At 38.9% G+C, this 27,576-nt stretch overlaps 1 protein-coding gene across 3 annotated transcripts; it reads left to right on the top strand.

Moving 5' to 3' along the window:
- The first annotated feature begins 36 nt into the window (after positions 1–36).
- On the top strand, positions 37–27,576 carry LOC137257747 (uncharacterized). 3 transcript variants are annotated; one of them, XM_067795167.1, is made up of 17 exons: positions 37–143; positions 4,599–4,796; positions 5,934–6,234; positions 6,644–6,854; positions 8,541–8,687; positions 9,987–10,081; positions 10,914–12,019; positions 12,270–12,488; positions 15,169–15,284; positions 16,964–17,550; positions 17,765–17,853; positions 19,189–19,235; positions 19,501–19,814; positions 20,225–20,261; positions 21,385–21,612; positions 23,133–23,175; positions 23,937–27,576. In XM_067795167.1, exons 2-16 carry the CDS (start codon positions 4,624–4,626, stop codon positions 23,150–23,152), a joined length of 3,690 nt encoding a protein of 1,229 aa, XP_067651268.1. In that variant the 5' UTR covers positions 37–143; positions 4,599–4,623; the 3' UTR covers positions 23,153–23,175; positions 23,937–27,576. The 3 variants fall into 3 exon arrangements, with proteins under 3 accessions (XP_067651268.1, XP_067651267.1, XP_067651266.1); XM_067795166.1 differs by lacking the exon at positions 23,133–23,175 and having other exon boundaries at positions 15,172–15,284; positions 23,937–24,532; XM_067795165.1 differs by lacking the exon at positions 23,133–23,175 and having other exon boundaries at positions 23,937–24,532.

The following is a 27,576-nucleotide window of genomic DNA, read 5'->3' as shown; positions in this document are numbered from 1 at the left end:
GCTCATTTCCGTATCTATTTTTAGAAGGGAAAGTACCTTTGGAAAGTCCCACAAGAAGAAGAGACTTTTGCAGAATGGGTTGCTACAAGCACTGAATCAGGCGTTTTCTGCACACCAAGTGTTAATTATTCACCATTTTATAGGTAAGTTCCACGCTTTTATGTTTCTGCAGTGTAGGGTGTTAAGATTCAGACGAAACCCAGCAGTTAATTAAGATACTCCTCCAACAGACAGCCAGTATTAGTGCTAAACAGGAAGGGTATCTGCAGGGAACTAGTCAAATGGTCGAGAAGTGCCAAGTCAAAAGGACCGATAGAAAAAGTCAAATGGGCCGTCACGAAAAGTCAAAAGCCCATTGGGGCCTTTTCCTAGTCATATTGGCCCAACAGAGAAATTGTTGAGAAAGGTTTTACATTATTCTTTGACACATATGTCACTGAAACAAAATATCATCATGTCATTAATAAAATGCTAACAGCCAAGCATGTAGCCAAGTTTTCCTGTAATGGCAATACATATATTTCATCGTTTACTTAATTAACATAATCATAATTTACACTGGTTTATTCGTTCACAAGTTCATGATTTAGACACTGCTCATTTGTTCTTAATTCACACAGGTTCATCCGTTCATGATTTACACAAGTTCACTCTCGATCATAATTTACACTAGTTCATTTGTTCATGATGTAGGACATGAAGCATCCTTTGGATGACTTTGACATTTTGAATGTCCCATCCACAAACCTCTCTCCCTGACCTGGTAGACTTAAACAGGTCTTGTGTTGCAGTCTTTTTTGCCTATAACAACAAGGTTGGTTGATCTAATTAAGAGTCAATTTGATTTGTTAACATCACCAAATAACATATCAGAAAGTTCAAATACCAATTTAGTTACTTCTAATTGGGAATCAGTCAGTTCGATGTCCATCACAACGGCACATAGCATTTTCAATCTCAACTCCCTGGAGACCATACAACTCTTGCAGCCTACCAGGTGCACCAAGTTAATGAGGCTTTCCCATTCACAGCTGGGTGGAGTGAGACAGATAGTCACAGTACTTTGTGCATGTTTACTGTATGTTGCTGTACCCGCAACTAGGTGTGGCCACCATCTGGTCACCCCACCAACAGATTCATGGGTTCTTTTAAGTGGACAGGGTTGTGTACTGCATACTAGGGGTTGTGACAACACTGAAAGAGTCTGCACACAAAGTTGACTCTTAGGTTTTTTACACACGGTCACAGGTGGGCCCAATCCCAGCAACTCACAACAAATACAAATATCCCATGTTTTAATTAGATTTAGATTAATAACTTACAACAACAAAAACAAAAATCTCAATACAAATTAGACATGAGTCAAGAAGAGTCATGTTCATATTTCAGATAAAATTACAACAAGCAAACCAAACACTATTTACACTATTTCACTATGTAATTTATTAATTTTGTATTTTCAGCCTTTTTTGACTTTTAATTGTAGCCTATTTGACTTTTAGCCTTGGCCCTTTTGATATTTGTTTTTGCCCTACTACAACCTGTATTTTGCCCTATTCACCAAAACCTATTGACTTAAGTTGCTGCCACTCGATCTCACAAACATAGGAGATTAAATATCTCAAATCAGAAATCTGTGTCTGATAGTTACATTTTGTTCTGGTCAACAAGTATGAGTAGTGAAAGTACAGATTGGGCTATTTTTGAATACATGGGCATTGCAGAGTGATGTTGCACTTCAGAAGACATCATTCTCCAGAAATAGCCAGCTAATATATATGTAGCAGTATGACAAAGGATATAATGCGGAGAAACAGTAGACTTAAACACATGTAGCATGTCACAAGCAGAAGTTCTGTAAGACATATAGTGTTTTCCTGAAAAATATGCAGGAAAAATATACTTCATGTGCATCCTCTGCGAAGAGTGAATTGACAGTTAATTTTGAGTAACCACTCCTCTGACACCTTTTCACCTAATTGAAGTTAGCATTGGCTAGGTTACATCTCAAAATAACTTTGTTTCTTATCAACAATAACAAAAGTAGACTCAGGTTAAATTTCAGTTTTTGTTTTTCACCTTTTATTTGAAATTCCAAACACACAAAGCTATTATTCACAATTGTACTTAATGAATGATTGTGTGGAAGGGGGTGACAGTCAGTTTAGTTTTACGCCACACTCAGATTGCTTATTCCAGCTGTATGACAGCGGTCAGTAAATAATTGAATTTTGACCTAACAATCCAGTATTCAACAACATGAGCACCTACACAACTTGGAAACAATGACATGTGTCAGCCAAGTAAGTGAACCTAACCACCCAATCCCCTCAGTCACCTCTTATGACAAGTATGGGTTACTGAAGATCATTTCTAGCCTTACACACTTGAGGCGCCCCACTATGATGTAGTGGGGCGCCTAAAAGGGCACTGAAAATGAGGCTCCAATTGGGGTGGGACGCCCAAAATGGAACTTCAAAGGGCACTACAGATTCATGGCATAAAAAGGCAGGACACTTCAAATGGCACTCACAAGAATTATATAAGTGTCATGGGGGCTTCCTGGGGCACTTCTTAAACTTTAGTTAAAAGCTGAGGGCGCTTCAAATGGTACCCACTAAAATTTAACAAATAGCATTGGGGCTTCCAGGGGCGCTTCCTAAACATGAGTTAAAAGCTGAGGGCGCTTCAAATGATACCCACTAAAATTTAACAAATAGCATTGGGGCTTTCAGGGGCGCTTCTTAAAGTTTGGTTAAAGTGGTTAAAAGACAGGGGCACTCCAAATGGTCCTCATTAGAAACAAACAAATACCTTGGGGACTTCCATGGGTGCTTCCAAAACTTTGGTTAAAACATGAAAAAATAGGGGCACTCCAAATGGTACGTTTTAGCCACAACCATTGTCTTGGGTACTTAGACGGGTGCTGCAAACCCTTTTTATTTTTGTAACAAATAAGAGGGTGCTATATTAGTACTTTCTCGACTTTAAAGAGATTGGAGTCTAACTTAACAGCTCAGACAAAAACAAGATCTATTCTGTTTTAAGGTTGCGCTCATTATCAATAATCATTTTAGACCAGAGTTCACAAGTTAATGTGAGGAAGGTCCGATTTGCTATATAATAAATGGATTTGTTTCTGGTCATGTATCCTCGATATCTCCAAGGCATATGTTCCGATTGATCTCCACTATACCTTGGATCTCCACTATACCCCTCATCCTGATAAATTTATTACTTCCCTTGGCTGACCTTTTATCCAATCAGGTGTCTACACTGGGAAGTAGAACCAACCAATCACAACTCACTTTTGCTTTTTAAATTATCTAAGTGACTAAACTTGGCAACACAAACCATGCAGAGGTTATCTGAAAGTGGTAGGAGTTCTTGCATATATTTTTCACAGTTTCGGACCTATTAATTTGTTTGTATGATTTCCCCCAAATCTGAGTCATACTGAGAACAAACCTTCACAGCTGCGTCCGCTATCTTTGTTGATAGTGGCATGCTCAGTTTTAACGGCATCTTAGCTAACTGGCTGCTGTGAGAATGCAGAGGTGGCAAAGGGAGGTAATAAAATTATCGGACCATCCAAGATGCATCCAGGGTATAGTGAGGACTTATCGGAATGTATACCCTGGAGATATCATGGATGCTGGTCATGAAGTGCAGCATCCTATTTGGATTGATTCTTATTGACACTGAATAATGTCAGTGCAACGTTTCATTTTAACTTACTCCTTATGTTGCTTAAGTGTTCCGACCCGTGAAGGTCCCGCTGTAGAATAGGCCTTCAATAATCCATGCTTGTTGTAAGAGGCAACTAACAGGATCAGGTGGTCAGGCTCACTGACATGGTTGACACATGTCATCTGTTCCCAGTTGCGCAGATCAATGCTCATGTTGTTGGTTACTGGATCGTCCGGTCCAGACTCAATTATTCACAGACAGCTGTCATATAGCTGGAATATTGCTGAGTAAAACTAAATAAAATTAAACTAAACTAAACTCACTCACTCACTCACTCACTCACTCACTCACTCACTCACTCACTCACTCACTCACTCAAGTGTTCCGATTCTGTAATAATCAGAAAGCTGCAATAACTCAGTGTACCTAGTGGCAGCAAGGATTGTATACTCCCCAGGGAGTTGAGATTGATAATATGATGTGCCATTGAGATTGGCATCCAGTGATAGAGGGAAAACAAATACCAGCACCTTGAACATGAACTAGTTGCCTGGAAATGTGGGCTATATAAATATTCTAAAATAATGTTAATCAAGCAGAAATGGAAAGTATTCCTGACACGCATTGTAAATTACATGCATCTATTTTCAAGTAATTTTCATCAGCAAAAATTGCTGTGACGTCATAGATGAGTTGTCCAAAAGTGGTGTCATCACTTCAGGCTTCCCCTCTACACAAATGAAGCACTTCATAAAGTAACACAAATATTGTTTAAAGATGCATTTAAACAAACACCATTGTTCCTTCCTGAGGAAGGAATATATGCTTTAGTCTCAGTGTATCAGAGCGATGAAGTCCCTATGATAAATGAGTTTTACAATTATTAAGATTATTGTTCTTATTTACAGTTTAGTTTGGTGAAAGTCTTTCATCATGGCTTCAAGCAGTGATGTTAGTGAAATTCCAAAGATATCATCCAAGGACATCAAGTATGATGAAACCCCCATTGGCCGTGGTGGCTACGGTTATGTGTACCGAGGTGTCCACAAGGATCTCGGCACTGTTGCCATCAAAACAATGATCTCTGATGGTCTTCTGCCAGCAAGGTAAGTAGCCGATAAGTTGTAAACATAAAACTCGATTACTCATAAGACAAAACAAACACTGTTGATCTGAAGGACAAGATCCTTTTTACAATATTCTAGCGTAGTAGAAACAGTAATGACATCAGTCTACAACTGTAGTAAGTAGTCTGACGCCCATGTCTAGTAAAATTCACATGACGCAAGTATTCACAGCTGATAATAAAGCAGATTATAAAATCAATATCTGCTGTAAATCATGCAAGGAGTAAGCTGGTGTCAGAAAACTCAACAGTACGTGAGTTCTAGGCAATTTTTGATACTATGATGAAAGTCATCAGACAAGCTCATATGATGACTGTGAAATAATTTTCTATCTAATTTGAAGAATATATGCCACTATCCACATACTGCTTTTACTACAATTTACCCAGACCTTGATTCGATTTTTTATACTTGACCACTGATTCAATCATTTCGATCAATTCTTCATACAAGTAAAACATCAGATTTCATATAACTCTCTCAGTTTTTTAAACAAAACATATCACACAGAAACGTTTTAGAAGATTTGCCCGGGACATCAGGAATGTAAATGATGGAGCTTTTTCCAAGCAAAAAATATGATGTTTAAACACAGAACAGCACTCATATATTGAACTGAAATAGAGATGATGGTTAGTGAAAATCGAAACTATGGTGTTAGATTCAGTTTTCAATGAATTATACTGTATCATCCAAAACTGTGTTCCACAGGAGAGATTATATGTGTGAGATCAAATCTCCTAGGATATATTGTTTTGACAGTAGATTTTGTACAATGCCCTGACAGTGCTATGATGTCATGAAGTTGATGTCACAATGCTCTGACATTGCTGCACTACATATATAATGTCAGTACTGTGTTCAGACATGTACATTTTTTTTTTTTTGGATTTTGCATGATAAATAGAAGCTCACCCTCATGTCTACTGATATCAGTTATATCAATACTCGTTGATAAAGGTAAAAATATCGTCGGCATGCCTTGGATATTTGTTACTCTATCAACTCGTGTTGATATATTTGATATCAGTAGACACTTGGGTGAGATTCTGTATGGATCGTTGCAGCGCAAGATACAATTTAACTGAACTAACCTCACTCCACATTTGTAAACAGGCATCAAAGAGTCTTCAAGTCTGAGGGTAAGAAACTTTGGGAGCTCCAGCATCCCTCCATTGTGCGTCTGCTTGGCCTCATCATGGAGGAAAACAATTACTCCCTCATTCTGGAGTATATGCATTTCGGCAGTCTCACGGCTTTCCGCTCTGACTTTGTAGACATTGACTGGTCACTGCTGGTCAGTATAATTCGTGATGTAATCAGTGGGTTGGCGTATCTGCATGAACCTGATCCACCAATCCTCCATCTTGACCTGAAGTCGGACAACATCCTTATCAACAGAAGAATCAGAGCTAAGGTAGGTCTGAGTGAGTGAGTGAGTGAGTGAATTAGTTTTACACCACATTCAGCAATGTTCCACATATATGGCAACGCTCTGTAAATAATCGAGTTTGGACCAAACAGTGCAGTGATCAACAGCATGAGCTTCTGTCTGTGCAGTTGGGAACTGTTCACATGTGTGAACCTAGTCAGCAAGCCTGACCACCCGATCCCAGTAGTGAGTTGCCTTTTATGGCAAGCATGGGATGCTGAAGACCTACTCTACCCCAGATTTTCACAGGTCAGGTAGGGCTAAGCATATCAGTTACTTTTATGTATTTAAAGGAGCTCTCATCTCCATGTCTGATGTTACCACTTATATGAGATCTAAGGTATGCTGGAGCATCTCAGTGACCTTCATTATACAATTTTGTATCTCATAACAGATCACAGACTTTGGTCTGTCTCAATGGAAGACGATGACACGGACCATGACGAGGAACCAGGGTGGGGATGAGAAGGGGAGGAAGGGTACAGTCACCCACGTACCACCCGAAGTGTGGAACAACATCAACACTCCTCCCAACAAGGGATATGATGTCTACAGCTTTGGTATTGTACTGTGGGAGACAGTGGTCGGAGATCGACCTTTTGCTAGTAAGTTTATATACCAGCTACCCATCGGACAGTAGGTGACAGTGGTTGGAGATTGGCCTTTTGCTTTTAAGTTCATATACCAGCTACCCATCAGACAGTAGGAGACAATGGTTGGAGATCGACCTTTTGCTAGTAAGTTTATATAACAGCTGCCCATCGTACAATAGGAGACAGTGGTTGGAGATCGTCCTTTAGCTAGTAAGTTCATATACCAGCTACCCATCATACAATAGGAGACAGTGGTTGGAGTTTTAAGTTCATATACCAGCTACCCATTGGACAAGAATGAAGATTTTATGGATATCAACTTCTTTATATGAGAACACAACGTTTCGGAGTTAATGCTTACTCCTTCATCAGGTGATTGAGAATGGGGTACAGAGCTATATTTATATGTACAGGTAAAACAATAACAAAGTAACAAGTGGAATGAATTAACGAAAGCTGGAAGCCAGTATAAACAAGCGCTGATTGGAACCCGACAGTTATGATAACAATGATAGAAGCCAATAGTAATACATTACAGATGATGGGATATGTTTACATAACACAGGTAGGGGGTAAGGACGATGTACATGATTGGGGATAAGGATGGAAGCCAATGGTGGATGATGTTTACATAAGGTTGGGGATTAAGGATGATGTACATGACTACATGAGGGTTGGTGGGCATGTTTACATGGGGGTTGATGATGTACAAACACAAGTAGATAAGGATGTACACGGGTAGATTGGCTATACATGAATTACATAGATAGAATGTACACAGATAGAAGAGATTAATTTATCAATAAGTTCCAGGCACTTGGTAGGTACACTCCTTGGTCACGGTTGATTGCTGGTTTCTGTCTCCAGATCTCGATGGCTTCTTGCAGTTTCCTTTGGCGCCAGTTGTTGTTGTTGGTAGATAGTATCCTAGTGTCCTCCCATCGGATTGAATGTCCAGGGTTCTTGAGAATGTGTTCAGAGATGGCCGATTTCTGGTCGAGTTTGCTGACAGAGGTCTGGTGTTCCTTCATTCTGGTGTTGATTGGTCTCAGCGTTTCTCCAATGTATAGGTCGCCACAGTTGCAAGGGATCTGGTAGATGCATCCTCTGGGGTTCGGGTGTTCACAGCTGGGTCCTTTACCATGTATTCTTATGCATTTCACTTCTAAATGCCCTTCAAAGACTTGATACCCATTGGACAGTTGGAGACAGTGGTTGGAGAAAGGCCTTATGCTAGTAAGTTCATATACCATGAACCATGATGAGGAATCTATTAGGACCTTAAACAGATTAGGTCCTATGTTGTATCTACTGAAAGCTGAATGGTCACGATCACATGGTTAGAGCAGAGACCATATGCCAGTATATGGTCTCTGGTAAGAGTAATGTGTTGTCAAGAAGTGGCTGACACAAACCCTCCATGTGACGAACTTTGATATTAATGATAGAAGGGGACGGTGGGTTACTCTTGTGGTTAAGGCTTTTGCACATCTTGACAAAGACCTGGGTTCAAATCTTCACAAGGGTATAACTCACTCACTCACTACTCAAAGATCGAGAGTCCTTTGACCCCAGGTTTTGTAGGTCTGGGTTAAACATTGACAAGGCTTATTTGATTGGAGCAGCTGTCACTGATAGTATATATCATAATGAAAGAAATGCTGGAATATACTCATGCCCTCAGTTTTTGACCTTCAGGAGTGAGTGATGACATCATCCCCAAGGCTGTGCTGAGTGGTCAGAGACCCGACATGACCATGATCCCTTCCCAGTGTCCTCCAGAGGTGATGGAGTTGATGACCCGCTGCTGGACGCAACAACCAGAAAAGAGACCGACCTTCACAGGTAGAGTACACCATATCCTGTAGAAAGTGATCTTATTCCTCACTGGTTGAAGATATGCCTTTTTCATAATTTTGAAATGTTTTTACACATTATTGTGTAATAACATCACATGATGTCGTGCGTAAAGTGATTCAAGTTACATCACAGGACATCATTTAGTACACTCTTAAAAAAAAGTAGGAGATCTTCCTTTTTATTTATTTACGATTAAAAATATTTAGGAGATTTATTGGAGTCAATTAATGTTGATATGATATTACTGAATGTTTTGAGAGTGCATCACCATTTGCTCTTCCTTACAACCACAGTTATTTGGAATGTAGTCACTTTTGAAAGATGATTTGTGCATGGCATGTAATTTGCATGTATAATATTTTCATTTTAAAACAAATGACTAGAAACAAACACTAAAAATGTGTGATACAAGATGAGTGTCAAAATTAATGTTCTTAGTGATTTCTAGACCTTGAAAAAACGTCAAAATCAAGAATGGGACCCCATGCACGTGTATGGGGTTACTGCGTCGTGCACATGCATATCATGCTTTGTGTTTAGGGGTGGTAATAGAGGGAAATGGTAATGCGTTCATAAAAAGTCTGTCCTTGAAATGTTTGTTAATGTTTACAATTCCCATCCAAATTGAAAGTTCATTATCCCCTACTTTTTTTTTAAGAGTATATTTTCTATAAATGTAATACATGTTATATTTGACCCAGGAAGATGAAGATCAGAATTGATCTTCACTAACTCATGCTTGTGGTAAGAGGCGTGATTCAAAACCACTCTCCTAACTGCCAGCACCCTGTAGTGGCTGAGTGAGTTAAATGAAGGACTTTGTGATTAGGTGCCTGTGTCTCAGAGTGTGGGTTCAACTTCAAATCCCAGATAGGATTCAACCCAACAAAAGCAATAGAATCTGTACTTCACTGAGAAAGTGGAACCCCAAATATAATGTGTTACTTTGCAGGTATTAATTCCATCCAAGAGTTCAGAGCAAATAACTGCACAATTCAGAATAACTGCTGCTCATATCTCCTATATTAGTATTATTAAAGTTTGTTTTCTTCAATACTTTGATTTACGAAAGTCTTAGAAAGTCAAGAATGGTTTTTTTTTCACTTTTTTATGTTGAGTTATGTTTTACATGACAAAATTAGATAGGTAAAGTCAGTCACTTTTAATATGTAACATTTACAACAGATTTAATACGTCTCGTTGAAGCAGCAAAGATTAGAACAGAATAATCATTAATGGAGAGAAATGGGCATGTTTGATATCTATATTTTCTTATCCTTCCAGAAATGAAAGTGGAGATTGATTCTTTGTTTGAGAAGCTTGCACCTGCAGTGCCAGAGGCCTTACGGAAACTGGAGGAAGAGATTGCAAAGCTATATGTGAGAGAAACTCTTATGTGATATAAGTGATGCATATATTAGTCCTATCCATGAGGGTCAGGCCTAGATTTCTGAAGCTTTCTTAAGTGCCATGCATTTACATTAATGTACGACTGTCCTATAGCTAAGAGAGTTTTGAAAATCTGGGCCCAGGGCTGGATTTGGTCTTCAGCAAGTGCTTAGCTGTAAGATGCAACTAAAGGGTCAGGTGGTCAGACTCACTGACTTGACTCACGTATGCCATCCTATCCCAGTCATGTATATTGATGCTCATGATGTTGATCACTAGATGGTCTGGTCCATTATTAAGCTGGATGTTGCTGAGTGCAGCTTTAAACAGAAAAAATACAAACAACCATATCTTTTTTTCCAACAATGAAAATTTTCTCTCTTGTTTAAGATGAACATCTTTGAGAGGCATGTTGAAGTTAGATAAAAGAAACAATGAATGGATGAACAGCTTGCTTGATAACTGTAACCTACACAGAAATGTCACTCTGTACTAAAAGAACTTGTTCATCCATGTATTGTTATCCTTGTTTGTCATTTTTAGGTGATTGTATCAAGTTATCCAGCCATCATGTTTGCTAGAAAATGTATTGCTAACAAACAGACTGACTTAACATGTAAGCTGAAAGCACTATGTACATACAACAAAACCAAAATTGAGCCTTTGATATTGGTGTGAGGGTCTGTCCCAACCTTTCATTGTAATAGAATAAAGAAGCCAATGATAAAAGTTTCTTACCCTTATAGAACCCAATTGTTTTGGATAAGCTGTAAGAGGAAAGGCCATCTTTTCAAAATCAAGACTGTGTTTCTTTCTATCCAGGATGCCGAAGATCTTGGAGGTGATACTGCAGCTACTGCTGATTCTGAGAGTATTTTTGATGCAGCAACCAAACTCACTAAGCCACTTACTGACCTCTCCACAACAAGTCCTCAGAGTGTTGAAATGGAGGACATTGGTGAAGAAGAGGATATATCTCAAACAACAGGACCTTCTGTTCCAAAGGGACAGAGTCAGCCCATTGTAGGATTGCAGGATGAAGAGGCTCCTGGACATCGTCCAGGTCCATCAACAACTGCTGCCTCATCCACATCATCTAAAGCACCTACAGCATCTTCAACATCTACAGCATCTACAGCATCTACAGCATCTACAGCATCTACATCATCTGCAACAAATGCTGACTCTGCAGCATCTTCATCACAAGCCAAGGCTAACACTCAAGCTAAAGCAGCTGCACCCACAGCTACAACAACAACAGCTAAGGCAACGCCATCTACAGCAACATCTGGGCCGTCAACATCAGGAACTACCACTACACCAGCAACAGCTGCTACACCAGCACCTTTTGTGATGACCGAAGAACAGGAGAAAGCCCTTCGACGTGTACTTCGGGATCCAGTAGGGATGCTTCTCTTGCACAAAGATGCTCAGCTGTGTAAAAAGGTGTTTGGCGTTGACCTGGAGCTTCAGAAGAAGATTAAAGACCCCAAGGAGCTTTTGAAGCTTGTGGAAAAGGATCCACTCCTCAGGATGGAGCTTAAGAGGAAAGGAGCAGAACATGTAGGTTGGCTTTTCTTTCCACACAGGATGAAGGATGAAATCAGAAGAAAGAGGCCAAACCGGACTCCAAAACCAGAAGCAGTGGAAAGAATGAAGAGGTTGAGAGAGGAACGACAGAAGAGAGAGAGCAAGGATCCTAACTTGGACTTCAGGGAAAAGAAGAGTCTAGCATCTGGGTTCATTGGACTGTTTAAGAAGGAGAAGCCTAAGAGGATAGTTAAGAATCCTATGTCCCGGTACAGGGACCATGAAGAAGAAGCATACAGAGACATGATGGCTATGCGGATTCGTATGGGGGCAGACAGTTTATCTCCTGATATGAGCTACAAACTCAAGAGAGCACTTCGCGATCCTCAGATGATCAGGTTTGCATAGTTTCTGTCATAATTAGAATTAGGTAGACAATGTTTACAAATTATTTGACAGACCTACATGTTACATTTTTTGTCAACGTTTGTTTTGTGTCACAGACATTTTTACCATGTTTGTCTTCTGCATTGTCCATCAGAGACTCATCTTGCAGGTAAAAGGATGGTACATTTTGCTCACCCCTAAAATTAACACACATGCCACTCTTTCAGTAGGTACAAACAGTGAGGAATGTGTGTGTTTCAGATATCTGCTACGTGAGGAGACACCCCCAAGGATCAATCCGGTGGATCGGGAGGTGATGGACGTAATCCGAGATCCTGAAAAGCTGCTTCTGTACATGAAGCAGGACCCAATGCTTCTGGAAATCCTTCAAGCTACAGACAAGGGGGCTTTGATGAAGCTTGTTGCTCGGTCAGGCGGACCCAAGGCTTATCACATGCGCCACATGAGAGGACCTAGGAGGTAGGGAGTAAGGTTGACTGAGGCAGGGGACACCCTTCCTCAATCACATGTTATGTATGTGTCAGCCTGTTTCATCTGAATGTGTTCTTGACCTGTGCACAATGTGTGAAGCCCATTTTCGGAGGTCCTTGCCATGATGTTGTTGGAATATTGCTAAAAGCAGTGTAGAGCCTCAACTCAACCCACTCACTCACTCATTTCTACAAACAGTGGCATTGATGGGACATGCACTTAGGCACTGCAGATACCACGTCAGAGTTGTGTCCCTTGATCCTTCATGGAATGTCATGTTACCAGTCTAATTGTAAAGCTGGTGGTGTTAGTTGTCCACTTCCTTTCCATACAGTGGAATATGTGTATATTTTGGACATCATACTGTGCCTTAGATTCATGGGTATTTTTAATCATTTGTGTGTGATATTGCATTTCTCACTGGTATGATATAGATAAATTGTTGTTGTAAGTAATGTCTACATGTACCCATTAGTCACTGTTTAGTGGTTACTTATGTTAGCTGTTCTGTTACAGTTTTAGCTTGAGACGGGCACTAAAATATAAGAACTGTAAATCCTCATCTGGAAACAGTTGCAAGTTGCATGCTACTCAACTACTGCCTATGTGTTAACACTGTTCACTAGCTGGACCATTGGTACTGGGTACATATTTTATATGTATCATTACAGTTTTAGCTTGCCATGAGCACTACAATACAAGAACTTTAAACCCTCATCTGAAAACAGTTGTAAGTTGGATGCACCTCTGCTACCACATCTGTGTTAGCTCATTAAGGCCGAGAGACGCGTCAAATAAATTAGCTTCTCAAAGCAAGAGACGCGTATGGGCGGTAATAAAAGCACCTCGTATTCAGCAAGAGCCGCACATGTTCATTAGCAGAAAGTACCTCTCATTCAGCGAGAGACTCACATATGCGTTTTACATTTTATATTCATACTGTACCTATTATTTCAATCAATTTAGCAGTAATGATCAAAGATTAGCTTTTCTTACGAGAGAGGTTACTTTCTGTGTTAATCAGAAAAAGTATCAAAGTGTTTTGATAACAATTGGTAGCAATGTCATGGGCTTATACAGGTAAATGAACACACGTCTGCGAGAAAGGGGATTATGAGATGTTGTTACAGGAAGTAAGTGTTTGTTACTCGTCATTGGGAGTGAATACCAAAATACTATCTTTGCACATTGATTGAATTAATGGTGACAAGGTTACAAAACCTTCTATATATTACACATACACCATACAAAGGTAACTGGAACATTTTGTTCAAGCTGTTGAAAGTTTCATGTTGATTTGAAATGTGATTTTTCAATGCAATTTACATAAGCATTGTGTCGGAAACATTTGTATTTGATCTCTGTAATTATCTTATCCAGTGTAATGATCACATGTATCAGATCCATTGTCAATAAAATGAGGATAATATATCAGTTACGGAATTGATGCATATAATCATTCAATCAGACAACACTAATGAGGTATTTTGAACACCTCTTTCAACCTCAAAATAACAGCCTCTGGCAGAATGCATGTCCAGGTTAAGCTTTGTCCCTTGACAAATGTAAAACAAACTGTTCCATTGTTATATCATTGGACAACCTGTTTTATGGAGTCACACCTATTATCAATCTTCTGAACCTCGTTTGCATTCAAAACAAATATAGGCATGTCCATCTTCATAAATGTTTGGGGGGATTCAACTGCAAGTGTATGCATTATAATAAATCAGCATCGTGTCACTTTTTGAATTCTACAATACATGTACTTGAATAATGATATTCATTCATAACAATGTGCAAATAATATTGAAATGTTTAGCAAGCCATTATGTTTGATGTACAAGTAGTGTATATGAAAATAAATGCTATCTCTACTCAATGGCTGGATTGGGTTATCAGGGGTAATGATAATTGGATTGTAGCGCTTCGAGCTCTTTAAGAAAAAATCAACTCGCCAAAGAGCTTGTTAGTCCTATGTGTACATTTCAGGCATCCTTACTATTATGTATGTTCATGACACGCAAACTTTTTCATGATAGCTAGAGTTGTTAAGGCCGAAATCCAGCATATCGATTGGTCAACGATTAGGACAATAATCAATCTGTATGCAAGCTGACTAGTGACCAAACATGCTCTTCAGAAATTTCCTCTGTGGCAGGTATCTCATGATACCATTGGTCATAGATAACAAATCAGCCCTTATATTGAACAGTTGAGATTGAAAACGTTCTATTTGGGAACTTTGGTGACACCCCATCCCAAGGCCCTTTGTCTGATATATATGCAAGGAATAGTATTATACAATATGTGTACATGTATGTTTGTATGATAGCGTACATTTTCTGCGTTAATGAGTGAAAAATGTTTAATAAGTGCCTTGGTACTGGGTACATATTTTAATTGTACCATAAGGAAAACTTTTAGGTTTTCGTCAGGATAAAAATATACCAACTTTAAACCCTCATCTTAAAACATTGATGCAAGTTGCATGCAATTCTGACATTGTCTGTTTTAGCACTGATTACTAAGTGTACCAGTGGTACTGGGTGCTTTTCTAACTATACCTGGACAGTTTTAGCTTTCATGACTGAAGTTCAAGTAATCCTGCCGTCAAGTGAAGCACTGTATCAAGCCTTGTGCAACCCAGCTGCTGCCTCTGTTTCAGCAGGATGCCAGGGATGTACCGGGGACTGGAGGACGAGATGATGGACATGGACCTGGAGGACGAGATGATGATGTACCCAGAAAGATATGAACGCCACAGACACACTATGCAACTCAGTAAGTCAGACTATATGAATGCCTCAAGTAGACCATGAAACTGAGTCAGACTATATGAATGCCTCAAGTAGACCATGAAACTCAGTAAGTCAGACTATATGAATGCCACAGACACACTATGCAACTCAGTAAGTCAGACTATATGAATGCCTCAAGTAGACCATGAAACTGAGTCAGACTATATGAATGCCTCAAGTAGACCATGAAACTGAGTCAGACTATATGAATGCCTCAAGTAGACCATGAAACTGAGTCAGACTATATGAATGCCTCAAGTAGACCATGAAACTGAGTCAGACTATATGAATGCCTCAAGTAGACCATGAAACTGAGTCAGACTATATGAATGCCTCAAGTAGACCATGAAACTGAGTCAGACTATATGAATGCCTCAAGTAGACCATGAAACTGAGTCAGACTATATGAATGCCTCAAGTAGACCATGAAACTGAGTCAGACTATATGAATGCCTCAAGTAGACCATGAAACTGAGTCAGACTATATGAATGCCTCAAGTAGACCATGAAACTGAGTCAGACTATACGAATGCCTCAAGTAGACCATGAAACTGAGTCAGACTATATGAATGCCTCAAGTAGACCATGAAACTGAGTAAGTCAGACTATATGAATGCCTCAAGTAGACCATGAAACTGAGTAAGTCAGACCATATGAATGCCTCAGGTAGACCATGAAACTGAGTAAGTCAGACTATATGAATGCCTCAGGTAGACCATGAAACTGAGTAAGTCAGACCATATGAATGCCTCAGGTAGACCATGAAACTGAGTAAGTCAGACCATATGAATGCCTCAAGTAGACCATGAAACTGAGTAAGTCAGATTCAGTCCACCTTCAGTTTTTGGAAGTATTTGTTGTTTCAAGTGACACTGAACAGCTCTCCAGGCATAGGATGGTGGTCTGTGAATATCTTGCCTAGACAAATACTGTTATTAGAACCATTAGGCTTCTTTGAGTTTTTGCTTCAACTGTTTACTTGATGCAGTTACATGCCTGGACCACCAGCACTGATGGTGGTCTGTATGTATCTAGTCCAGACAATGCCAGTTAACAATTCATCAAGCTAGTCAGCGACCCGTGAAGATCCCGGGGTAGAATAGGCGTTCAGCCAGCCAAGCTTGCCATAAAATTCGACTATGCTTGTCGTAAGAGGCGAATAATGGGATCGGGTGGTCAGGCTCCCTGACTTGGTTGACACATGTCATCAGTTCCCAATTACACAGATCGATGCTCATGTCGTTGATCACTGGATTGTCTGGTCCAGACTGGATAATTACAGACCACCACCATATAACTGGAATATTGCTGAGTGCGGCGTAAAACTAAACTCACTCAGTGACTCAAGCTAGTTAGCAATACCAACCCTTCCCCCGCCCCCCACCAATTCTCTGGTCAACTCAGCATGACGTCTTAACAACAATTTGTGGCAGTATGCATCATTTCCATGATTACCCAAGTATTGGTGCACTTGAGTACATGTTATAGGATGATCTTTAAATTCAGTTATTGTTGTCCCTGACCTTTATAAGGCCACATTTATACTGTGATGTATTATACATGATGTATTTGCTCATCCTCTCTCTCATTTTATTTTAATCAGTTTTTAGTCAAAGTATCAGATGACTCCCATCTTCATGCATACTTTTCTTCCTTCTGCAGTGGACATGCTGAAGAACCCCGGACTGCCTGGTTCCATTTATAACCCTCCCTCATCATCAAGACCCAACACTGTGTCCAAACCCCCAAGCAACTCATCAGTTTCAGCCTCTGCTACCACTAGTTCCAACACTTCTACCAGCAGCACCGCTGCCACCAACGCTATGTCCAAACCCACAAACAACCCACAAGCGTTAGTCTCCACAACCGCTAGTTCCAACACTTCTGCCAGCAGCACCGCTGCCACCAACGCTATGTCCAAACCCACAAACAACCCACAAGCGTTAGTCTCCACAACCGCTAGTTCCAACACTTCTACCAGCAGCACCTCTGCCACCAACGCTGGCCCAAAGGGAGACACCACTACCCCTGCTTCTAACACCACTGCTGCCACCAACAATGCAAGTGCTACCAAATCAGGAACAACACCTTTGAAATCCTCCATAACAATTAGCAACACAGGTTCCAAGACTGCTACCACCAATATCTCCTCGACTGCAGGGTCAGCAGTGGGTGCTGCTGCTGTAGGTGTTAATGCAAGTGTTGGTGGTGCAGGTGTTATTGGCGAAGAAAAGCAGGAACCTGAGAGGGTAAGTCACTGATGGAGATACAATGGTTCTATTTTCCATTATCAGTAATGGAGAAAAAATGCACTGCATGACAAAAATTTAAAATATCATTCTTTCCATTGCCTCTGCCAAAGAATTTGTAGGAATGTCTTTTGGGGTAGGAGCAGTTCAAATCAACTGACACTAGATATGATACATATCAATTAATTCAGCTAGCTTTATATTCTTGATACAGCGTGAGATTCAGGGTTTACCAGATGACCATCTTGTGAAACGGCAGGAGAATATCAAGATGCCTGTACAGAGGCACACAGACACTGAGCCGTAAGTATGCACAGATGCACAGACACTGAACCTTATGTATACATGAGACACAGTCACTATACCATATGTATAAACAGTCTACCGTAGAAGATCACAAATAATTAGCATGTTACTTTCGAACAAGAAAGGATTGGGTTTACTGTCAGTAACAGTAACACCAAGTCAGGTCACAGGAGGCCTCAAATTGCCTTTATCTCACTCCAAAGTTTGTGGATCCAGACATCTAGAAACTGTTACCTTGCAAAGAATCTTGAACCATAAGGACAGTAAATTATCAGTAGCAATTTGAAATTAAATTCTCATAGCAGAGCTTTCCTCACAAAAGTGTCATGTACTGTAATGGAGTTTTGTTGTAAGCAGCTTAGGGAGGTCACAGTGTTTTTCAATCTGTTGCCACTGACAATCACTGAAATATGCAGTGGAAGCTGTCTAAAACGGCACTCACTGGGACTGAACAAATAATCCGATTTGAACAATGTGCCGGATTGTAGAGATGATGATAAATGTGCAAGCCAGAGACAGGAGTGAGATTTTATGCCAGTGTTGACAACATGCTGGATTGGACAGATGCCGGTTATGACAGCTTCCACTGTACATGTACTCACACTAAACATGCTCTGATGTCACACCCAAGCAATACTGCAAAGCAACTTTCAAGCAATCGTGTTCCTAGTACCACTGATGAATTGAGAACTTCCCATTTGTCATCAGTGGGAGTTGAATGGCCAAGTCTCCCAATAGCTGCATTTAGCCGTTGTAGGTTGGAAGTTGTATATGCAGGCACGTAGCAAGCCAGTTCTTTTTTAGTAAGCCCTATTGGTCGCAAAGCTTTATATTTAAATAGTATTGAAGGATGGTCAACCTCTTGCATTTTTTTAAAATAGTGGCTACACTTGTGGCACTAAAGTAACCAGTGATCATAACTGAAATCCTGGTTCCCCTATTTGTGTTTAATTGTGAGGCAGTGGCATAGCCTGGTGGTTCAAGTGTTTTCTGATCATGCTGAAGACCTGGGTTTGATTCCCCACATGGGCACAAAGTGTGAAGACCATTTCTGGTGTCCACCATTGTGACATTGCTGGAATATTGCTAAAAGCAGCATAAAACTTAACTCACTCACTCACTCACTCACTCCTTTCTACGGAGTTGTAAATGTCTAAGAACTGCATCATTTTGGCTTCTTTTTCCTCTGCAAAGTTGAAGCGCAATGTACCTGGTAAACTTCCAAATGGAGTTCAACTTAGGTGCTTATATTTTTTATTAATGAGTTAAGATTAAGATATATAGATGGTGAAATAGTATACTTTTCAGTGTTATTTCTGTATGTGATTGCAGATTACAGACAGCGTATGGTTTTCCGAAAGGCTTCCTCAATAAACCAGGTAATTATACAATTACCTTCTGGCTAATAAAAGGCATTCATCACTGTATGAGCGTCTCTCTCTGTATGAGCTTCTCTGTGTTATAATGACAAAGCCTTTATGACATTGGTTATTAACACAGCTCTTTATTTCTTTCATGCTTGGTCAAAAATATGTGTGGAACAAACTGAGAGTTGGGGTAGTGTAGTAATGATATTTCCATATTTGAATAAAAAGCATCGTGTTTGTCATCAAAAGATGCTAAAACACGTCCCTAAACACCCAGGTACAACAAGTGCAAGCACTAGTCAGACTGCAAGTTCAAGCAAAAGTACACCCACATCAACCTCAGGCCAAGGTCAAACATCTATGACACAAGGTCAAGCATCAGGGGCGACCCAGAATTCTTCTGCAGGTCAAAGTGAAAGGTCAAGTCAAGGTCAGAGTCATTCAGGTCAAGGTCAGCAAGCAGGTTCAGCTCCTACGTCTGGAGCACAAGCTGGTAGCAGCACAACATCTGGAGCACAAGCTGGTAGCAGTACATCGTCTGGAGCACAACCCGGTAGCAGCACAACATCTGGAACGCAGTATCAGTTTCAGGTACTGTAATAACACATTTACATTTTTCATACATATTCTGTATTCAAATGTACCAAGTAAAGTTTTTGATGATGTCAAATCAAGCATTTGTTAATTGCATGTGATATCATTTCTCATATATTTTCTCAGTTTTTATACTGAACAAAACAAGTTGAGAATCATGATTTATTTCATGTTTGTTGTGTTTTTTTGTGATGACTTGACATAAAATATCCAGCAATACATTCCACATCCCTGGCCATTTTTTTCTATATATTTTAGAAAACATATACAAATGATATTGGTTCATGATTACCTGTTCAATATGGAAAATAATGTTCAACTTTTAGAAGGATGGAGAAAATTATCAACCATGCAGACATGTCGATAATATTGCTCTGGAAGTAATTTATCGCAATATTTACTTTCAGTTCCGTAATGATCCTAACTCCATCCATGTAGAGCTCAGTAAGTATATGTCATGTAACCATAATATTACCATGGTTACCACTCTGATTTTTGTTTGAGCATACACCTGTGAAGATCTGGTTTAGATTTGGTCATCAGCTACCCATGCTTGTCATAAAAGGCAACTAATGAGATGGTGTGGTCACAACCATGTACATGTGGTCAACATGTGTCATCATATTTATCAGTGCTCATACTGTGGACCACTGGATTGTTTGGTGCAAACTCAGTTATTTAGAGCTGGAATATAGCAGAGTGCAGCATTTAGCAACAACCAAACCAAAATCAAACGTCAACTACATTTGACTGACTGATTAAAGGGTTCGCCTGGCATGTAAAACCCATTTGTACAATGGGTGAAACCAGTTCTGTTGTCACTCATTGTGATATCGCTGGAATATTGCTGAAAGCAGTGTAAAATCATACTTACTCACTTCATTGCACATGTGTATCAATACGCGGGCCATATGATTGATATACAGACACTATCTGCTGGCTGAATATGGTGTTTGAATATCATCAGATAATTCAGGCATAGATCTTTTGCTGGAAAATGTTATTTTGCTGCTGAATATGGTATTTATGTAATAGAAACATACAAATTCTTTAAAATAATCTTGAAAATAAAAATATAAAGTGTTTTGTTATGGCTGTAAACCTATCAACATCCTTTATAGATTTTGAGAAGTATAAAAAAATGAACAGGTTCCTTTTGACACGTCATGCAAAACACATGTACAACCCTTGCCTAAACAATGACCAGGTCCATCCGCTTTGTTATGCAGCAAAATATCTGCATTATTTACAACACAGTCATTCCTAACCCAATCAGGTTTGAAATAAGAAAAAGTTTCATTCTTTATGAAAACTTATCCTTTGAATAGTCTTTGAATACCATGCAGTAGTGATACCCATTAAGGCAAGATTTTATGAATGTCAACTTCTAGGACTTAAACAAACAAGGATTTCTATAGCTATCTGTTTCTTAGTTTTTTCGTTCACCTGATGCAGGACAAAAAATATATTTCAAAACGTGATGTTCCTCAAAATGAAGAGATTGACATCCATAAATTCTTGCCTTTACCCTTTGAATATTTTATACAAATGTCATTGCAACCTGTAGATCCTGATGGTTCAGTGTCTGGAAACTTCAACCCCCTGACACTGCCGCCTGGGGTACAATTGGGGCAGAACAATGTGATGGTACTGAACTATGACGAAGATGGTAATATGATGGGTGGTAGTGACCGCAGCAGCAGCAGCAGCATGGGTGGTACTGGGGGTACACACAAGATGTCCGCTGATTCCAGGTCAAAGTTCAAGAAAATGTCTAAGCAGCACAGAAGTGTTGGTAAGTTTGGGATTTTTGTCAGACATTTATATACATTGATGGTTTTGTTAGTTTTTCGTTGAAGCCCATTTCTGATGTTCCCCACCATGATATTGCTTGAATATTGCTAAAAGCTATGAAAGACCACACTCACTCATTCATTGTTTTTGTCTACTGGGATCAAGAGGCATACTAGTATCAGTGAATGATTCACTCACAGCCCAGTCAGGGGTCCGTGGTCATTGGTGCAGTTCACCCTAAATTTGCTTTGCTGATTGTCTCTTTTCTTTCTCTCTCTTTAATAACAAACACTACCACACACCCACTTACAATCCCACTCACTCACTGACTCACCAACCCACCAATCCACTCTCACTCACTCACTCACTCACTCACTCACTCACTCACTCACTCACCTATGCACTCACTCACATATGCACCCTGTGAAGGTCCTGGGGTAGAACAGGCCTTCAGCAACCCATGCTTGCCATAAAAGGCGACCATGCTTGTTATAAGAGGCAAATAACGGGATCAGTTGGTCAGGCTCGCTGACTTGGTTGACACATGTAATCGGTTCCCAATTGTGCAGATAAATGCTCATGTTGTTGATCACTGGATTGTCTGGTCCAGACTCGATTATTTACAGACTGCCGCATATATATGTGGAATATTGCTGAGTGCGGCGTAAAACTGAACTCACTCACTCACTTACTCACTCACATATGCACTCGCTTACATACCAACCCACTGACTCACACCTATGCACTCACTCGCTCCCTCACCTATGCACATACTTATCTATGCACTCACTCACTCACCCACCAACCCACCCACCCACTCACTCACTCACTCACTCACTCACTCACTCACTCACTCACTCACTCATTGACCCTCATTTATCACATAACCTTTGGAGTTCTCTTAGTTACGAAGGTTCCTTCAACTTCAACAGAATCTTGTTTGACATTAAAAATGAAGCAGTTAACGCATATGGATGACATCTTCTTGTTTATTGCATAGAGCAGTGTTTTGCTGTAGAAACACTGTTACCAAGCTAAAAGTGACTACAGCCAAATGCTTAACTGTTGTTTGTTTTCAAAACTTTGAGCAAGAGCTTCTGACTCTTGTGTCTTATTTTATAGTTTTCTGTATTTTGTTTCATTTCTGCTCATTTCTGCTTATTTAGAACAGTAAAACATAGAACAGTAAAACTGTGTTAAGAATCCAACATGGAATCCTGGCAAGTAATGAGGGAATGAGTATGGTTTTATGTCGCCTTTCGCAGTTAAGCAATATTCCAGCAACATCATGGCTGGTCACACTGGGATTCACACATTGTACCCATATGGGGAATCGAACCCGGGTCTTTTGCGTGATGGGCTCCAACAATTAGTACATTTAGACAATGAATATAGTTATTCTTCACCAGCATGATCTGTAGATGTTCATTTTGGTATTTGGTTCCTACATTAATGAGTTATATTATTTCTGTTTAAAACAACACTGAAGTATGTTACTCAAGAGAAAACTTTATCTTTTAGGTCCACAAGATCGAACTTGAATCTCCATGGAAAAGCTGAACTAGTACGTTCAAATATTGCTTACTAGTTTTTACTTGGTCATGACAGTTCTGATAGGTGTGACCCATGTAGATACGGGTTAGAACTGATCTTATGCACCCCATGCTTGTCTTAAGAGGCGACTAATGGAATCGTTTGGTCAGACTCAGTGATTTATTTGACACATCATCGTATCTCTGTTGTGTAGATCAGTTTCCATGCTGTTGATCACTAGATTGTCTGGTCTGTACTCATTTATTTACAGACCCCAGCCCCTTAGCTGGAATATTGCTGAGTGCAACATAAAAATATACTCACTCAGTCACTTAACATGGGCATTCATCAATAATTCATCAGGCTGACATAAGCTTTCATCCAGTGTTGCAAAATGGGACTTTTTCTAACCATTTACGTATTCTTCTTGTAAAATATTTAAAATAGAAAATTTACCAATTACATTAGGAATCTGAAGTCAACATAATGATATTCATTTTATGTACCTATGCAATTAATTTGTCTGTGATTTTCTCAATAAATGATTACGTCAATTTTCTTGTGTACTTATCTGGTCTGTGCCATGGACAAATAAATGCATTAGACAATCAATATGATTCAACAAATCAGCTTAAAATAAAAATAGACGATGCCCATGAGACCTGCAAACAGACCTGCATCTGTGTCAGCACACAAACTTATTTTTGATTTGATGATCAAATATTAGAATGTGTATTAGATATGATTCATATGTATTATAATTTTTCAGAATTCTTTTTTCTTTTTTTTCAGTAGACAGAGGGGAAGTGATAGATATTAACCATGTTGAATTGGTCGCGGGTGACATTGGCCCAAAGTGGATGGATTTGGCTGTAGAAGTCGAAATGAATGTTGAACAACTTCGAGATTTAAAATTGGAATACAATATGAACAATGAACAAGACAACAATGAATATTGTATGTGTGTCATCAATGATTTGTTGCAAAGAAATCCAAGGTTTAGTTTGAGAGATTTGATTTTGTCACTGAAGAAAATAGGCTGTCAGAAAACTGCTATCAGGTTGATAGAATTTATTCCTTAATAATATGAGGGTTTTTGTTAAAGATTGTAAAATATTAATAAAAATGAGCTGAAAGTTATTGATGTGATGTGAAGTGATGTGAAACTGGATTATGAGATGGACAGTGGACAAGAAAACAGTATGTGTGTCAAAAAAGTATTGCTGCCAATGGCCGAAGATCCTTTTTTTATGGATTTTGTCCTCAGAAACCCTAAAGGTAGGAGGGAAATTACACGATGCCATTTAGAAAGTGGTCAAATGCAACATATGTCATATTTGGGATTTCACTTTCTTAGTAAAGTACAAATTCTAGTACTTTTTTTTTTTTTTTTTTTTTTTTGGGTTGAGTCCCATCCGGGATTCCCAAGTACTAGAATTTGTACTTTACTAAGAAAGTGAAATCCCAAATATGACATATGTTGTAGGACGGAAAATTGAGAAAAAAATGAGCCTTTCATTTAAAGTTGATACTTGCTGAGGTGTTTGAAGCACATATTTCTAACACAAATATTGTTACATAATTCAGTTTAAAGTCTCTGAGATACCCGATGTTTTATCATCCAACAAACAGTCTTGCATAGTCAAAGCCTCACTCTTGTATATCTTAACATTAGCAATTTATTTCTCAAGTGGGGAAATTTTGTTTTGTTTTGTTTTGTTGTAACTTATTGTTGAAAAAATTGAAAGATGTTTGATTTTGTCACTGAATAGAAAAGATTGTTCAGGAGACTGCTATCAAGCTGATAGGATTTGTTTTTGGTGAACATGAGCTTTTTTTTCAAAGGTTGACAAACACTTATTGATGTGACAAAAATAATGATTTATCATTTTGTTATGATGATAATGATAGTATGTCCATTTAAATTTACCTACATGGCAAAAAGCTGTCATTTTTAGATAATGTTGCAAATAATGCACAAACTGTTGTCTGTTTGTTCAGTATGTCTGTTAAAATTTGTTAAATTTGCACATGGATAATATGGTTGGTGTGGCTTATGATCATTAATACCTTGAGAATGAGTTTTCAGAGAAAAATGTATTCCTTACTGTTACCTAATGTAGATATTATTATTCCTTTGTCTACATGTGTGCATTTTAAACAGTCTTTTAACTACAGGTTATAGCACTCTTTGTCTTTCATTTCACTGTCAGCTCAGTAGGAGTTATCTGCACTTAGCAATATTCAGTTTTATGACAGATGGATATTAAGGATCTACACATAAGGCGAGTAGGCTGGAAAGCGATGATAGTCCTCTTGATTTACAATGCATATAGCAAGTGTTTACACTTAAACCCCTAGAAGTTGCAGTTCCAGATCAGAATGTGTAGGCCCCATATCATAATTTAGAAAAACTTATTCTTCTTATAGGGGATGAAAAATCTGTCAGCCATAAGGACCTTCAGTAAACAAAAACTGTGGGTCTGAGTGGTTTTGAGGTGTTCGGGCCTAAGGACTGACGTTAATTTGGAACACTGCATGAAGCCCATTTCTGGTGTCGCCCATTGGGATATTGGTAAAGGGTCATAAAACTAGTCTCTCACTCACTCTCCTGATGTATGTCACCCATGTTAATCTTCCATCAGACACCAGCTTTCTTTGTCATATTCTGCATGACATGACGTATTTGTGAATTCCCTCCTATGATAATTGATGACATGATGTTCTGTGCAAACTCCAGTACAGAGTTGAATAATGAGAATTCTATTTCTACTAATTATGTAACATAACTTCTCATTGGTCAGTACTATAAATTTCCAACCTTATAATCAGCATGTACACAATTGCAGTCTGAAAACTGATTCACCCAAACCTTTGAATGTGTCCCTGTTATATTAGGGTAATGCTGTCATCGTGTGATGTCACCTGCTGTGACTTCATTGGACAACAGAACTGTTAATGGCTCATCGTTGAGGAATCAATGGGCCATAATCATTTTCTGTGGCCCACTCATTTTTAATAGCTAAAGGGCAGTTTGATGATATTTCCATCCATTTTAGCTATAACACTATGATTTATTCATCATTGTCAGATTTAGTCAGTGTTCACGTAACAAAAGTGTTGAAGTTTGAAAAGGGAGCTATTTTTTTCTGGTGATTGTGTAAGTTCAAGGAATGATATGATTGAACTTTGACCTGGTTCAAATAATGATTTTCTTTCAAGAAAAACAGCATAAAACAAGTTGAATTCGAATGAGATAACTGTACTGTGTTTACAGTCGCCGCAATAGCTAATTGTGGGCTATATAACCACCAGTATACATTCCCAATGCCACTCAATAAAGTTATTCCCAACAGAATGAATTTTACCATGCAATGTCAAACAAATAGCAGGACTATTTTCAAATTTTAGATGCTGTAGATGAAACCTATCCTGGAACTTAAAGAGTCCAATGTTTCAATTTTTTACTATTAACTACCGTTTGTCTTCTTCCTCTGAATGTGTTTGAGAATACCCTTTTGTGGTTAATTAATGGTCAGTGCTTCCAACAGAACAGAGTTGAACAGAGTTAAAGAGTTTGAAAATGGCTCACACAGGCGAGAAACAATTCTAAAGTTTGGACAATTTGCCCTCAAAGGGCTAAAAATTCATTCTAGCCTTGGAGAGGTCATAATTACTAATGATTTGCCTTAAAAGGTCCTGTATTTAGCAAAGCTTGATAAGTTATGATTTTACAGCTAACTAGTACATTATAAACAACCTAGCATTGAAAGCAGGTGTTAGTTAATCCCCATCACAAAGCAAAACTTTCCCAGTGCAGTGAAGTAGCACTGTATGAGGTTTATCTGTCATGTTTTTTAATATTTTTTTCCTTTTTTTTTTTTTGCCTGGCTTGAATGAAGGATGCACTGGCATTGATGTTGAAATGTCTGTTTTTCTGACTGTTTGAAAGTATGAGCCTTATGATTCTGTATATTTCTTCTGAATGTTTTGTTTTGTTTTTGTCTTCTTGTTATTTTTGTTTTGTACATTTAAAATTCAGAGATGTTTAAAGATCACAGATATTAACCAAACCTGAGGGGGATGAAGTTGCATGTGAATCTTTTTAACAAAGTGTGGCGGCAGATAGATTCAAAGTGCTGTGGTTGAGAATGCACTGAAAGATTTATATGAGTGATAGTTTTGTTTATCTAGGTCATCATCCATTGGCATTCAACAGTTGTACCTGTTAACAATGTTTAAGAGATCAAAGGTTTTTTCAGATTTATTGTCATAACGCTTATGAATATACCAGAATATCTGCATACTTGCCTACCTGATGAGCAAGGTAGCTTTAGGAACATGACTGTAGGCACTGTTCACATAATGAATACATGCATTAAATGTCTTTGCTGTGTTGCTGCTAAACAGTAAATAAATGCACTGAATCGTA

The sequence above is a fragment of the Haliotis asinina genome, chromosome 12 (genome assembly GCF_037392515.1).
Source record: "Haliotis asinina isolate JCU_RB_2024 chromosome 12, JCU_Hal_asi_v2, whole genome shotgun sequence".
NCBI lineage: Eukaryota > Metazoa > Mollusca > Gastropoda > Lepetellida > Haliotidae > Haliotis > Haliotis asinina.
Note: the sequence above shows the minus strand (reverse complement) of the source record. Positions and strands in the feature narration are given on the sequence as shown.